The 16,753-nt window shown below is 33.3% G+C and overlaps 3 protein-coding genes across 4 annotated transcripts in view; 1 reads left to right on the forward strand and 2 right to left on the reverse strand.

Annotated features, from left to right (window-relative positions):
- rno (PHD finger protein rhinoceros) overlaps positions 1–16,753 on the forward strand; it is a 389,004-nt gene that overhangs the window by 47,834 nt on the left and 324,417 nt on the right. The gene's annotated exons all lie outside the window — the stretch shown is intronic.
- Positions 200–2,530, reverse strand: Archease (protein archease). Its single transcript, XM_080161587.1, has 4 exons — positions 2,370–2,530; positions 1,926–2,027; positions 1,020–1,194; positions 200–408 (listed from the first exon to the last, which is right to left on the reverse strand). Exons 1-4 carry the CDS (start codon positions 2,469–2,471, stop codon positions 314–316), a joined length of 474 nt encoding a protein of 157 aa, XP_080017713.1. The 5' UTR covers positions 2,472–2,530; the 3' UTR covers positions 200–313.
- The window catches only part of LOC145319453 (WD repeat-containing protein 47), a 76,612-nt gene continuing 70,017 nt past the window's right edge, over positions 10,159–16,753 (reverse strand). For both annotated transcript variants that reach the window (XM_080161589.1, XM_080161588.1), the window contains exons 20-27: positions 16,339–16,402; positions 15,123–15,215; positions 14,067–14,237; positions 13,563–13,640; positions 12,657–12,795; positions 12,271–12,335; positions 11,858–12,010; positions 10,159–11,302 (exon numbers count right to left, since the gene is read on the reverse strand). In XM_080161589.1, coding sequence (XP_080017715.1) covers positions 11,210–11,302; positions 11,858–12,010; positions 12,271–12,335; positions 12,657–12,795; positions 13,563–13,640; positions 14,067–14,237; positions 15,123–15,215; positions 16,339–16,402 — 856 coding nt within the window. In that variant the 3' untranslated portion in view covers positions 10,159–11,209. The remainder of the gene's footprint in view (positions 11,303–11,857; positions 12,011–12,270; positions 12,336–12,656; positions 12,796–13,562; positions 13,641–14,066; positions 14,238–15,122; positions 15,216–16,338; positions 16,403–16,753) is intronic.

A 16,753-nucleotide genomic window follows, 5' to 3' on the forward strand; every position in this document is an offset into this window, starting at 1 on the left:
ATCTTATCAAAATCTGATTATAGGGGATAAAATGGAAAAATATTTTCAGAACTCTAGGTATTTTATTTATATTATGCCCCTTCCACATATTTTTTTAGTTTTTTTTTCACCAAAAAGGGGAGAAAAATAGAAAAGAAATGCTTCCAGTCCTCTTAATTTTTACATTTTTCCCCCCCAACCACATATTTTTATTTTTTTACCCCCCCCCCTCCCCTTCAGCCGGGTCAAATTTTCAGAATATACACCCCTGACTGGGGAAAAGATAAATTTTTTTCCCACTGTCTGCTCCCTGTATCCCTGATATCATATCACATTAGATGTCAATAATAACAAAAAGTTCATGTTGTCCTTTCTCATCATCGTTGTATATTTGCATGGCGGAATAGGTAATGGCTTTCACTTCAGTGCCCTGCCAATAGCAATATAGAGAATTAAAACCAGAGAGAGAGAGAGAGGGCAATAGGCTGTTTATTACACTAGTCCCCAAAGATTTACTATAACGTTTTCTTATTCGTTAGCTTTACAACTTTGGGGACTTTTAATGGATTTTATTAGTTGGTTTATAAAGTTAAGTGTCCAAGCGTTTCAACCACTAATTTTAATCAACAGAGGTGGTAATCATTGGGGATGTACAACAATTTATCTTATCCCTTAAGATCCCTGGTTAAAACAATACATTTTTACCCTTGAAGAACTATAAGATACAATAATCTGTCAAGCTTAAATAGGAGTTTCAAGCACACAAAGATTTCGTTTATATATATAAATGTCGTGTCGAGTTTTCTCTTTAGCATCCCAAGAACTTTCTTTAGACACCTTAACATCGAAGATAGGTCAACTGTAACCAGTTTCATTGCTGTATCGGCATAGGGTAGGTTTCTTTTTAATTTCATTTCCTTTTTTCATTTTTATTCATATTACTTTATATAGGTACTTTTTTTTGAAATATCAAAATTTTGTAGGTTAATTTTTTCATACATTAATAGTATATTTACTTATCATTTTATTCTCTATATTTTCCTGTGGATGTTTATCTAAATCAAAAGCTTCTCCATAACCAATAGCTTTTATTCTGAATGCTTCCATGTCAAATTCAGTAATGACTATCTTTCTTGGTATAAAAAAGTCATCAGCACTGAATATAAACAGCCATTCATCCAAGAAATGAAACAACAAACCCTCTAAATCGTCACCCTGAAAAGATTCATGAGCATTATTTTTAAATAAATGCAATGGAAAATAGAAGGTCATAAATATACATAAAGCTAAAACAGAAATATAAAATAAAACATTCAAATAAGGGCAAAATATTAACAGATGAACGGACAAAGTCAGCAAGTATCTCATCCATATAAACCCTCGACTGTGTCGTAACACGTAGCGCATCGGCTCGTTGTCGGGAATGGTGATAGGTTCAAAACTCGGTCCGACACCGCGTCATAAAAAAGGACGTTAAAAATGGTTCCTACTGCTGCTATGTAAGGTGCACGACATACGTAGTTAGATTAGGGGGAATGCCTTGGCCCAAAAACAGGCGCTACTCATTACCATGCACAGTTAGACAAAGGTCGAGCAATCAAAGGGTTGGGTGTCTAAATACCGTTTGGCCACGTAATTATGCACTTCAGTAGCAAGATTTGGTTCAGAGATACACCAAAATAACACGTAATGGTGTATCCCGTCCAATAACAACAATGAAATTAATTCGCGAAAAATCACGGAACCTATGTGTTTTCAGCTGTCGTTGGGGGGCAACGCAGCGTAAAATTGACGACCTCTCCATTTGCCCCCAAAATATTATTTTAGATTTATTTTAATTGTTGGTTATACCTTATACCTGATCCCGTCCTCTGATGGTTATCGATCTTATCATTATACATGAGAACCTATATCAAAACACAACAGCAACAACAACAAGAGCATACCTGGGCTTCTATTTCTGTCTGTAGTGTCATATCAACTGTTTGTAAATCTGTCATATAATTAAACATGGCTATTCCAACATTCTCAAAAGCTTCTTTTAAATCCTGAAACAAACATAATTTCATTTTAAATTAAATTAAAATGAAAAAAATACTGAGGTACGTACCTATTTTCAAAAAGCAGAAGTTTTAATTTTAAAACATAAAAAGTTCTTTTATTCCAAAACAAAAGTACATTTCATAATAGTTGGAACACTTTTATTACTTACCTAATGATAATATAATAAAATATTTACTGCGTAATTTAAAAAAAAGAATTAACATCCATCATATAGAATTAGTGAATTTAAAATTATTTAGAGCAGGGTATAATCTACTGAAGGAGGAATTTCATTTATCTTCAAAAATAACCTTCATTTACGCCCATTGTCCTATCCCTGTAATTACCTCTCCCCAGGAGTGGAGCTGTACGTCAGCTGTGTGATCCAGGTATTCATATTTAGCCTCTGGCAGGCTCAGGTCTGTTCCTTCAGCTATGGGTACCGCCATTTTTATTTATCATGTAGTCTAAACTCTGAAAATATATAGTTCAATGGTTACGGTTAGGTTCTGAGTTTAGATTCTTCCCAAAGCATAATCAAAAAGATGCGATGATTTGAATTTAAATACCCCTACGTATCCGTTTGTTGGAGTGCCTCTCTGGGTTAGGTAAAGCGGGACAATATCATCTTAACTTGATACCACTATAGTCAACACTAGCGGCTTCGCCCCTAGCCTCTAGGGGCTTCGCCCTATTTAGTTATGGGAAGTCAACCCTCCTTAATAGAAATATTCAAAAAAAATTATTCTTTGTTTAATTACTCTGTGGTTAAAGTAAACCCAGGTTGTGCGCTTTATGCACAAAATTTTTAATTTGTACAAATTAAACCCAGGTTGTTTGCCGTATACACCAAAAATTTCCATTCGTAAAAATTAAACCTAGGTTGTTCGCATACACAAAAATTTAAATTTCAAAAAAAAAAAAATTTTTTGGGGGGGGGGATTCATGGGGGCTTCGCACCATGTTGCAGTGGGGTTCCCCCACCCCAATTACTGGTTTTTGTTTACAAAAACTTTTAAAAATTTTAAAAATTTGGAAGTGGGGATTTTTTTTATTTTTGGGGGGGTTGGGGTGTCCCACCCCCCAAGAAAATACAGACTGGCCAGCCAATTTTGAAAATAAAAAACGTACAAAACGTACACACACAAAATACGTTACGTACATAAAAAAAAGTAAAAAAAACGTACAAAACGTACATTCCTAATAAAAATGATGTTTATATTTTCCTAGTTACCTATTATCAAAACATTTAAGTCTACTAGCGGAGAAACACCATAACGGACCATAGCGGACTGACAGACACAAGATATCCTATTACTTTATTAAAGAGAACTAGCGCCTACGCTCCTAAAGACCTCTAGGGGCACTTGAGAAGGGGAGGGTTGAATTCAATAACCCAAATTTTTTATTTTAGATTTAAAAAGAAAAAGTAAAAAACATGGATAACAACATATATAAGTAGTGAAGCTCTAAAGTTTTATATAGACATCTGGAAAAATTTGACTATAAAAAATCAGTGAGCAATTAAAGTTCTTTTTTGGGGGGAGGAGGTAATTTTTTTCTAAAGTCGATTTCTCTTGGAAGGGTGGATGGTGATACTCTTCCCCAAAATAGTTATAAAACTTCCAAGAACCTATGAGAAGCTATCCTGTTAAGGAGAACCATATCGGTTCAGCGGTTAGCGAGATCCTTTGGTACAAATAAACATATATCCTGTTATCTATAATACAAAGTAGAACGATGTCTGTCCGTCTGTCCCTTAAGATCTCGGTAACCACTGAACCGATTGGATTCTACTCTTCAGGGTATATACCTATTGGTCCTGTGGTGGTTTTAAGCTATTTTCTTGGGGCCACCCCCCCAAAAAACAAAAAAAATCAACCCCCCATTTTTTTTTTGAGATATCCTTGGTCCTTTTTTTTGTAGGAGATATCCTTAGTCCTTTGTAGAAGATTTCCTTTGTGGAAGATTTCCTTTGTAAAGGATTTCCTTGGTCCTTATTTTTTTTTTTTTACGAATTTCACCTTACACTTTTTTTGATCACCTCTTGGGGCAAAGCCCCTAGAGGCTAGGGGCGAAGCCGCTAGTTATATACAAAGTATATCCTATTATAAGGACCAGCGACTACGCCCTTAGAGGCCTTTAGAGAAACTTGATTAAGGGGGAGTTGAATTCAAACACCCAATTTTATATTTTCTATTTAAAAATAAAAAGTAAAACACAAGGATGACAACATCCTTAAGTAGCTAAGCTTAAAAGTTATGGATGGAAATCTGGGAAAATAAATAAACTAGGCATAGAGTAGTGTCATAAAAAAAACATTTAACTTATTCAAATAAATCACAAAACAAAATATATAATAACGTGAAAATCTAGGAATAAATTCAGCCCCCCAACCAATAATCAAATCTCAATGAAACAAAGTGGAAGTGTTGAGAATAAAAACTTATACAATCCCTGAAAATTACAACCATCCATCAAGAAATTGAGTAGAGAAAATCATAAAAACCTATACATCTAGGAATCGATCTAGCACTGCAACAAATAGACAAACCTTAAAGAAACTTTTTGAAAATATGTAGAATGTGAATTTATCTATTTCCTGAAAATTTTAGCCGTCTATCTTGAATAGGAGTCGAGAAAATCACAAAAACTTGAAAATCTAGGAATAGATCTGGTACCCCAACCAAAAGGTAAATCTCAATGAAAATATGTAGGATGTGAACTTATTTAATCAAAAAACAAGAGCCAAGAAAATCACGTTTCTCCGATGGCATAACGGACTGAGAAAGTATTTATAGAGTAGCTTCGCTAATAATTTTTCTAGTGAGAAGAGGGAGGGGAGGGTGGATTAGACCACCCCCATTTCTGTTTTCAATTTTAAAAAGAAAGAAAAAATAGGGGAAGGGTGGTTATTTTTTTATAAGAGTGATTTATCTTGGGAGGGTGGTTGTACCCTCTCCCAGAACCTATAAGAAGCTACCCTGTAAAGGAGAACCATATCGGTTGAGAGAGAGCCTTCGGTACAAACAAACAATTAGACAGACATACATCCTGTTATTACGTACTAAGTATATCCTATTATATAAAGTAGTAAGTTTTTTGTTTGATGCTTAAGATTTTCATTACTTCTGAACCGATTGATTTCAATTTCAGGGAAACTTCACTCAGTTACCGAGATGGTTTTAGGCTATTTTTCTACCATTTTGAATACAGGTTCTCGAAGGGATATGGAAGGACAGAGAAAATAGCATACAACCTCTCCCAGATCATGTCGGTTCAGCAGTTAACGAGATTCTTCGCTACAGAAAAAAAAAGGATTTAGAGGATTATACATATCCTAATATATAAAGTGTTTTATGCTTTTTGTCTGTAACGAAAGATCTAGCTAACCGCTGAACCGATATGGTTCTCCTTTACAGTAAAGCTTCTTACATACCCTGAGATGGTTTTAGGCTATTCGTTTTTAGAAATAAGTCTGGGTATGGTTTTAGGCTATTTTTCTGACATTTCATATTCCTTCGAATATATAGCCCCTAGATGCTAGGGGCGCAGCCGCTAGTAATAGGATATAGGGTTATTTTGTCTAATGCTAAAGATCTCAGAAAATACTAGTCTTTAATACAAAGTAAAACAAGGTCTGTCTGTCTGAAGCTTAAGATCTTGGTAATAGCTGAACAGATTCGGTTCTACTCTTCAGGGAATATATCTACTGGTCCTGTGGTGGCTTTAGGATATTTTCTTGGATATTTTAACGAACCATTACAGATTTCATTATGGGACTTTCCTCTTAGGGGCTTTTGGAGCAAGAGACCCCCAAAACACAAAAATATGAGTACTGGGCTTATTTTTGAAGATATCAACTTTTTTTTTTTATATAAAAATAATATTTAAACATAACCGAATCTACGAACCATTACAGATTTCATTTTGGGACTTTCCTTCTAGGGGCGTGTGGAGCAAGAGACCCCCAAAAATCATAAAAATATGAGTTGTGGGCTTCTCTTTTAAGATATCAACCTTATTTTTTTATATAATAAAAAAATACTATTTTAACATAACCGAATCTACGAACCATTACAGATTTCATTTTTGGACTTTCCTTCTACGGGCTTGTGGAGCAAAAGACCCCAAAAATACTAAAAATATGAGTTCTGAGCTTATTTTTAAGATATCAACCTGATTTTTTATACAAAAATACTATTTTAACATAACCGAATCTACGAACCATTACAGATTTCATTTTGGGACTATCCTTCTAGGGGCTTGTGGAGCAAAAGACCCCAAAAACACTAAAAATATGAGTTCTGACCTTATTTTTAAATATATCAACCTGATTTTTTTAGGAACACTTTTTTTAACATAACCGAACTAAGAAACCATTACAGATTTCATTTTGGGACTTTCCTTCTAGAAGCTAGTGGGGCAAAAGACCCCCAAAAATATTTTTAGAGATATTGAGCTGATTTTTTTCATGAAAACTTTTTTCACATGTTTGAACTAGGTAGCCACTAATAATTTCATTTTGGCACTTTCCTTTTAGGGGAAAGTAGGGTAAAACACCTCCAAAACAAAATAAATTGAGTTCTCAGGTTATCTTAAAAAATAAGCTCAGAACTCATATTTTTAGTGGTTTTGGAATCTTTGCTCCACTAGCCCCTAGAAGGAAAGTCCCAAAATGAAATCTGAAATGTTTTCTTAATTTGGTTATGTTAAAACAGTATTATTTTTTAAAAAATCAGGTTGATATCTTAAAAAATAAGCTCAGAACTCATATTTTTAGTGTTTTTGGGGTATTTTGCTCCACAAGCCCGTAGAAGGAAAGTCCCAAAATGAAATCTGTAATAGTTCCTAGATTCGGTTATGTTAAAATAGTATTTTTATATAAAAAATCAGGTTGATATCTTAAAAAAGAAGCCCAGTACTCATATTTTTATGATTTTTGGGGGTCTCTTGCTCCACAAGCCCCTAGAAGGAAAGTCCCAAAATGAAATCTGTAATGGTTCGTAGATTCGGTTATATTTAAATATTATTTTTATGTAAAAAAAGCAGGTTGATATCTTCAAAAATAAGCCCAGTACTCATATTTTTATGTTTTTGGGGTCTCTTGCTCCACAAGCCCCTAGAAGGAAAGTCCCAAAATGAAATCTGTAATGGTTCGTTAATTCGGTTATGTTAAAAAAGTATTATAAAAAAATCAGGTCGATATCTTCAAAATTAAGCCCAGTACTCATATTTTTGTGTTTTGGGGGTCTCTTGCTCCACAAGCCCCTAGAGGGAAAGTCCCAAAATGAAATCTGTAATAGTTCGTTGATTCGGGTATGTTAAAAAAGTATTATAAAGAAAAAATCAGGTCGATTTCTTTAAAAATAAGGTCAGAACTCATATTTTTAGTGTTTTGGGGGGTCTTTTGCTCCACAAGCCCCTAGAAGGAAAGTACCGAAATTCAATTTTCAAAGAAATACGTGTATATCCAGTCATATAAGAGAGCCTACAATAAGAATTAGGTTGATAACTTTAAAAAAAAGCCCATACGACCCTCCCAAACTTTGGTACTGAATTTCATTTCCTATAAGTGTACAAACTTCCCCCCCCCCCCCTTATGAACAAACGATCCTATGAAGGAGGGAACGAATCCTCTAGAGGATAGGGGCGAAGCCGCTAATCCTAGTAGTAAGTAAAAAGCTTTAAGTGTCCCACCCCCCAAGAAAATAGCTTTAAAATATTCCCTGAAGAGTAGAACCTAATAGGTTCAGTGGTTACTGAGATCTTAAGCTTCTAAAAGACAGACGGACAAACAGACAGACAGACATCATTCTACTTTGTATTATAGATAATATACTATTTTCGTAATACTTTTTATACAAATACAAATACATATACAAATACTTTTATACTTATATTTGATTCTTATTCTTTAAAAACTGAAGATACCAAAAAATAAGACTTCTTAATCCTAAACTGAACACCATATGATATCTCGGAAAATTTACCTAAGTAGATATATAAAGAATTTGAAAAAAATTATTATAAAATCTATTACAGGTTAGTTGCACAAAGTGCATTTAGACTTGAAATTAGTCAACTGCATATCATTTTCTGTTCAATTCTTTAAACTATATCTATAAAACATATATTTCAAATCCATAAATTTAAACTATAAGTTCTAAAAACATACATATATCACATATTTTACCTACATATTTTTGTTCTATGAAAATTTAAGATATTATTGAATTTATTTTTTATAATACACCTATAGTTTTTGTTAAAATTTTTGTACAAAACATACAAATTACTTTTCTGCTAATATTTGATTCTTATTATTTAAAAAAAAACGTAAAACGTACAAAAATACAAATTTCAAAATACGTTACGTACACATATCAAAATAACGTCCAGAACGTACACAGATTCGATGCGTAACGTACAAAACGTACAAAAACGTACACTCTGGCCAGTCTGAAAATAGCTTAAAACCACCAGAGGACCAGTAGGTATATTCCCAGAAGGGTAGAGCCCAATTTGATAAGCAGTTACTGAGATTTAAAAAAAAAATGTAAAAAAAAAATTTGGGGGGGTGGGTTTTTTTATTTTTGGGGGGGTTGGGGGTGTCCCACCATCCAAGAAAATAGCCTAAAACCACCACAGGACCAGTAGGTATATTCCCTGAAGAGTAGAATCTGATCGGTTCAGTGGTTACCGAGATCTTAAGGGACAGACAGACAGACAGACGGACAGACGGACAGACATCAAGCTACTTTGTATTATAGATAACAATTTATCCTGTAGCAATCCTAGTTTAATGGTTAAATTCTTCAATCTATAATTAATATTTAAGGTAGAACTAATAGATGGTACCCAAAGTTTTTAGCTAAGCAACTTTGGGTGTATTGGCAAGTTCAAAATGCAGATTCCAGTTTCTATAAAAAGGGTAATTTTGTTTACCATTATTAAGGGCTGTACATTTAACTAGTCGTCCTAAACTAAAAGCATACAACCTTAACTCTCACCTGCCGTTAAACATAATTTTTACATTTTAAATATATTTTAACATTTTACAAATCTGAAAATAATCGCAATAAGCAATTAAAAATATTAAAAATTTATTTATTTTGTATAAGGTAACAATATCTAATAATTAGAATTTTAACTAACACATATTTACAAACAAATTAAAAGATAATTAATTTACTATATTATAGTTAGGTAATAGTTTTTAATTAACAATAATTAACAAGTTTTATTTACATATTTTTTAGTATTTATAACATGTATCATCACGTTGTGCTGAAATACAAAATAAGTTGTAGGTATGGATTATAGTTTGGGCATAATATTCAATTTAACTTTTTAGCATAGCAGCACAATGTGTTAATAAGATTAAATAAGTTACAAAATTATACAATAAATAATACATAAGAAGGACTAATGTTATGATATTGCAACTAAGTTATAAAGAAGATCATAGTATCATCACGGTTTAATTTATTTTATTTTAGGTTAGGCATATACATATGATATATAGGTTAAAATTACTGTATTTGGTTTCACAAATGCGTGGTGTTATAAAGCATAACTGAGTAGGTAGCGTCTTTTAAAAATTGAGCATTAATATTAGGTATATAAAACAAGATTTGTTAGCTTTAAGAAGACATTTAATGAATATGATCATGTGGTTTTATCGGGAAAAAATGGGACGGACAATGGGCTGTTTATTACACTAGTCCCCAAAGTGTTATAATAATGCTTTCTTATTCGTTGGCTTGACAATTTTGGGGACTTTACTTGAATTTTGGTTGGCTCTTAAGTTGAGGGTTCAAACGTTTCAACCAATGACTGTTATCTACAGAATAGGTAATTCTATTTATCATCATTAAGAAAGTAAATCAATTCATAGGCCATTGTCTTATCCCTTTAGATCCCATGAAAATATAAAATCATATGTTGCAATTTAAACCTAACTATTTTTTGGCCTAAGTATGACATGTGTCACATTTTGATAATATAAACCAGGGTCTTTTGGGATAAGACAATAAACGATAAATTAATGTTAATCCTAATACCATATGATAAAATTATCCCTTGTGCTAGTTTGCAACGACTAATAAACATTTTATAAAAGTCTAATTAAAAAAATTGAATTTTATGGTGTTTATAAAACTTTAGGTACCAGCATAATATCCCGCCCTATGTCCCTTCACCCGCTGGACAATGGACTCACTCAAGCTGGAACAATTTAAATTCCAGTTTTTATCTTAATAGGTAATAAACACCATTAAATTAAAATACCCATAGAAAAAAAATATCATTGGTCATAGAATGTCTCCTTAATAATAAAAAAATAGATCATTAATATTTTTTGGTTTTGTGATGCGTCTAAAGCAAAAAAAAAATACTGTCAAAAGTTACTTGGATAGCGTCTAGGTAAATAAATCATTTTCACAAAAAATATCAATTAAAATGATAGGAGGAATAAAAAAGAAAAATTAACAAAATCACATAAAATTTAAAAAGCATAATATCACAAAAAAATGAGAATTTCTCGATGTCTTTTAAGGCAAGAATTTGGAAGGTGTTCATAACAAAAATAATATATTTTTTTATAATTTAAAAGTGTATAAAAATTCAGAACTAATTCAGGGAGTTGATATTAAGAATATCTAGGCCGTAAAGGGTTAAATATCGCTGTTAATTCAAATGATATAAATAAACATTACAAATGCATAAGATAAAAATAGGAACTTTGATGTTAAATAAATAATAATAAGACTCAATATCTACAATATTTTGACAAATACTTTTGGATGTGAAATACAATTTTAATATCAGATCTAGAATTTGTTGTCTTTTTTCTTGTTTTTCCATTTGAAATTATTGCATATTAGTAGTAAGATAAATTCCATTTTTGTTATAGATAAGTTTTTAGTAAGCAAATATGAAGATTTTTAATATCAAATTAGTACATTGATATTAATTTCTTAACAGCTAATTAGCGCAGAGATGACATCTTTCGGATTGAATATGAACTAGATTTCCAAAAGAGCTCTTATTATAAATTTTCTATCAGCTAATTAGTATGACATCTTTCGGATTGAATATGAACTAGATAGCCAGAAGAGCACAATATGTATATTTTGCATCAGCTGATTAGTGCATGGATGACATCTTTCGGATTGAATATGAACTAGATGGCCGGCAGGGCCCACAAGGTGGATGTTTTATCAGCTGATGAGGAAACAAATGAGAAGTGGTGAGGATGCCATCTACCGGTTATTATCTAAAACAAGATCATGATTTCCTTCTGATACTTCTTTTAAATTACTCTACAACTCACGTTGTCCTTCTGTTTATCAAAGGTCGATAGTTGCATGAAGTGCATTTCAGAAAACTGATTTAAAGCATAAGTTACAAATATACAATCAAACATATATAATTTTGTATTACAATAAATAACAAACAATTTGGTAATAATCATTAAATTAGTTGCCATTCTGGTTTTGTTAAAATAGGCCGGATATATAAATTTTCAAGTCTTGATATTTTTTTTAACTAAAGGTAGAAAAATTTAAATTATTTCAAATATATGCCCAATAAATGTAGTTTAAAACCATTGAACAGGAAAAAATAAGCAGTTCACTAAATTAAAGTTTAAATGCATTTCGTGCAACTACCCCTTTAGTGATTGACGAGGTTTGGACCAAGATTTGAACATTAACCTTCCCATTGTCGCACATCTGACATAGCAGCAGTAGGTACAACTTTAGTTATAACGTGGTTTGAGCCGGGAATCGAACCAATCACCTCCCTATTGACGAACGGATGTGCAGTGTACCTTATCCTGGTGTGAGGCAACTGTGACACTTGGCAGCGATGTTGTGAGGTCACCCTGCAGATCAGAAAGGACAATGGTTCCATCGTAGCTGGCGGTCAACAAGTAGTACGCGCTCGGGGAAAAGCGCACGCTTCGCACCTCATTACTGTGTACCTACAAAAATTCATAAGATCCACATTTAAAACTGAGTAAAGGATATTTTACAAGTAATATGGCAAGTTGATGTTAAATTTTTTTGTTAGAATTAGTTTTGACATAAGAATAAGCCCTTAGCAACTTTTTTAAGGAAAAGAAGAGAATTAGGGACTTACTTAACCGAACCAAATACATTCAAAGGCTATAATATAAATTAGATTCTTTTAAAGGTGTGTGTGATTTCATATGATTTTGTATTTTAAATTATTATAGTTTACCTTAACATTTGAAACTGATCTTCCCCCTCTTATATCATACAATACTACTGAGGCATCTTCATGACCTAAATTAAAAATAATGTTTGTATCTATCTTTCTATTAATCTAAACAACATCTGTAAATGTGGGTAGAAACTTTCCAGAAGGAAAATAACCGCCAGCGACTGGAATTCTTAAATTCTAGTCATTGTGACATTATCTATCTATCTATACCCGTGACTAGTAATCTTCAAGAAGGATCTACACAACAGCTAGCGAGTGGACTTCCTTATTCTAGTCATAATCTAACTATCTGTACCTATGACTAGAAATCTTCCATAAGGATTAATAACAGCTGGCGACTGGACTCCCAAAATTCTAGTTATTGTCTATCTGTATATCTATACCTGTGACTAGTAATCTTCCAGAAGGATCTACACAACAGCTGGCAACTGGACTCCCTTCATTTTGACGTTCCCCTGACCCAAATTGAACCAGGTTGACACAACCACGTGTTCGCAGGTCCCAAAATCTTACTGTTTTATCCTGAAAATAATCAAATAACTTATTTATAATACAAAATTAACGACAATCATGTTTATTAATAGTGAAATATTCTTAACCGTGTATTTTTCCAACTGTCTTTCAAACTATGTGATCACCTATCTATATCTTATCCATTCATATATCTTTTCATTTACCTATCAATCTATCTATCTCTTTACCTATCTATCTATCAATCAATTTATCCATCTACCCATCAATTCATCTATCTATTAATCTATACATCAATGTACATGTCTATCTATCTATCTATAAACTTATCTATCCGCCTGTCCATTTATCTATTACCACCTCTTTATTATCTAACTGCAAATAAGTAATTTGGGCGCCTGTCAACAGTCCTGAAGGTTAATGGTTCGAATCCAACCCCACAGTATGGAAAGTTAGGTATCAAGGTCTAATGTTAAAATATCTAGGTTTAATATCAGGACGTTGCATTCGTTGCCATCCTATGATTGTATCTAATGCCTCTGAGTAAACTATCTATCTATCTATCTGTACCTGAGAACCAGAAACAATGATGGGGCCTCCTCCCCACGTGTACAGGGATAAGATATGACCACTATGTCTAGTTAATAGTTGTAACTGATCCCTATACATGAGTAAACTATCTATCTATTTATACCTGGGAACCAGAAACAAAAATAGGGCCTCCTCCCCAAGTGTACAGGGATAAGATATGACCACTATGTCTAGTTAATAGTTGTAACTGATCCCTATACATGAGTAAACTATCTATCTATCTGTACCTGAGAACCAGAAACAAAGATAGGGCCCCCTCCCCAAGTGTACAAGGATAAGATATGACCACTATGTCCAGTTAACGCCTGAATAAAAATGGAAAATTATTTAAACAATCACCTTCATTCATGGCAGGGATCTAAAGGGATAAGACAATGGCCGATAAATTGATGTACATCCCTAATAATGACACATAAATTACCCCTTTTGTAGATTAAAATTAGTGGTTGAAACTTTTAGACACTTAATTTAATAAACCAACCATTCAAAATTCAGGATACGTCCCCAAACTTGTTAAGCCAACGAATAAGAAAACGATATTGTAAAACTTTGGGGAATAGTGTATTAAACAGCCCATTGACCCCTCTCACTATGCATTTGTAGTTTTTAAAACTTTGGGTACCTACCTAATCTAATTCTCGATGAGTGTTGTATTAAATTAGCAATGTGTGCATATCAATTATATCGTCCATTACCTAACATCTATTTAAAATAATTTTAAAATTTCTTACCTGGAACGGCGTAAATGTGCGGCAGTCGGTGACATAGACCTTGCAGTCGCCTGCCCCGCCCGACAGCAGCAAGGTTGACCCGCCGCTGCCCTCCTCGACGAAGCAGCAGTCCCTGACAGTACCGTCGTGCATGGTCAGGTCCTTCTCCCCGCCATCCAGGCTACTTGTCTCCCTGCAGGTCATTCATCATCTAACTTTGAGCCTTGACGTGACATGTTGAGCCTTAGTTTATAATTCAAGGGCGTTCATATTATTTTGATAAAAAGGTCAGATTCCCCCCCCCCCCCCCATCATAGACTTTTTTAATAAGGGGGGCGGGGGAAGTTTTGACACATTGGCGTAAACCTGGTACCTAGGCTTTATCTTTGGACTGAGAGGATAGGTTATTAGAGATAAAATCATTCTTTATGAAGAATTTCACGAAGTTTTAAGATTTTTTGGATAGATCTCCAGGTTCCGGAGCTGCAGGCCTCCAGGTGGTCTCTGTACAGGTAAAAATGAAAAAAAAAAATTTTTTTTTTAAGTTACAGGTCAACTTATAAAACAAAATATGCATATTTTTTAATATTATTTACATATTAGAAGAAAAAAGATGCATATTTTGTTTTATAAGTTGATTTGTAACTTTAAAATTTTTTTTTTTTTTTTTCATTTTTACCTGTACAGAGACCACCTGGAGGCCTGCAGCTCCGGAACCTAGAGGTCTACCCAAAAAATCTTAAAACTTCGTGAAATTCATCATATAAGAATGATTTTATCATTAATAACCTATCCTCTCAGTCCAAAGATAAAGCCTAGGTACCAGGTTTACGCAAATGTGTCAAAACTTCCCCCCCCCCTTTACTTCTAAGGTGACTAAAAGCCGAAAAACGACCAAAAATGTAACAAACAGCGACGCACATAAATGTTGGAATGACTGTTAAACTTTTAGAACTTTAGAAGCCATTGTTTTAGAGATTATCGGGAACATACAAATGACAAAAAAAGTAAAAAGTAAAAATACCAATCCAATTTTTCAAAACGACATCATAAAGAAAGATAATGTTAGATGATATTCCTGTTATATGACATAAGCTTAACTGTTTTATCATTGCTGCCAGAGGCCAGTAAACCACCTCGAGCTGACCACGCCAAACAATATATAGAACCCTGAAAACATATCAACATTAGTGGGATCATGGAAAGAAAACAAAGTTGCAGATTTATTCGTATATTTTTATAGTTGCTTTTCTCCTTTTTCTATCCCCCTGCGGAGTCTATTTCCTAACCCTGCGGTGTTCACTAATATTTATCTAACCTAACCTAAAATAACCCATCAAAAGCTACTGTGAAATTACGACGAAACCCGCTACTTTATTTTATTTCCATGATCCCATTAGTGTTAAGTGTTTAAATTCATGCTGTAATGTTATTAACAAAGAAAAAGTGAGATGATTTGTCAGAACTGTTATTTTTGAGTTAAAAATTTCAATAGGAAATTTCTTTATTATTTGACAGAATGAAAAACTTAATAGTTATTTCTCGCATCGTATTATAAACGGCTTTCCGCGGATATAAAATGTACAATTATAAGATTAAAACCAGTTTTTTAGCCCCGAGATGACGAAGGCACGGTCTAAAAAAACTGGTTTTAATCTTATGATTGTACAGTTTTATATTCGTAGAAAGTTGGATATAATACGATGCTAGACATAGTTTTTCGTATGAACGAGGAATTAAATTATATGCAATCTATTTTAAATGTCATATTTATACACTAGCGGCTACGCCCCTAGAGGCCTCAAGTGGCACTTTAAATGTTAAAGTTAATTTTTTATGTACGATACCACCTTATTTGACGTTGAAGTCTCCCCTAAATTAAATTTTTTTTTATTTTTTTGTCATTTCTCTTGGGAGGGTGGTGGTACCCTCCCCCAAAATAGTTATAAACCTTCCCGGGACTTATGAGAAGCTACCCTGTTAAGGAGAACCCGATCGGTTCAGCGGTTAGCGAGATCCTTCGGTACACGCAGACAGACACACAGACAGACAAACATCCTGTTACTTAAGTATAAGGATAAACAAAATTTGCCAAATCTTCAAATAATAACGAATGCACCCCTTAAGGATTCTTGTGAAACCTTTAAATTGGCGATGGCGGTATTTTCTCTAGGAGAGTTGTAATAAAAATAGAAAAATAAATGAATAGCTTGATTTTGATATTGATAAAAACAGACTCCATACCTACACCTTTTATATATAATGCTATTTATCTTTCCAAATAAAAAAGTACCTTGTGATGTTTAGTTCTTTTGTATAACACAGTTGGTTGATAGGTATCATGATTTTCTGTTAATCTAAAATAAACAAGAAGATGTTTAAAAAATTACCCGAGTACAGTCCCTTTCGTAAGATCGCACCTTATGAGGCGATTCTTCGTATTTTTCACCTATTTCTAGCCCCTTCAAGGCCAATTACCTAACCCTGTGGGGCAATCACCTAACCCAATATAACCTAACCTAACCTAAAATAACCTATAAAAAGCCATTTAAAAATACGACGAATCGCCCCTTATTGATTGAAAAGTTTGAACACTGCTAGAACCATCCAATTAAGATTTATTAAAAGTATATACCCCAAAAAATTTATGATAAGAATTGTTAGATCGTGTTAAAAACCTTTAAATGCCAGTATAAATTATTTTTTAA

This window comes from Acartia tonsa, chromosome 5, assembly GCF_053477335.1.
Source record: "Acartia tonsa isolate MP-2025a chromosome 5, ASM5347733v1, whole genome shotgun sequence".
NCBI lineage: Eukaryota > Metazoa > Arthropoda > Copepoda > Calanoida > Acartiidae > Acartia > Acartia tonsa.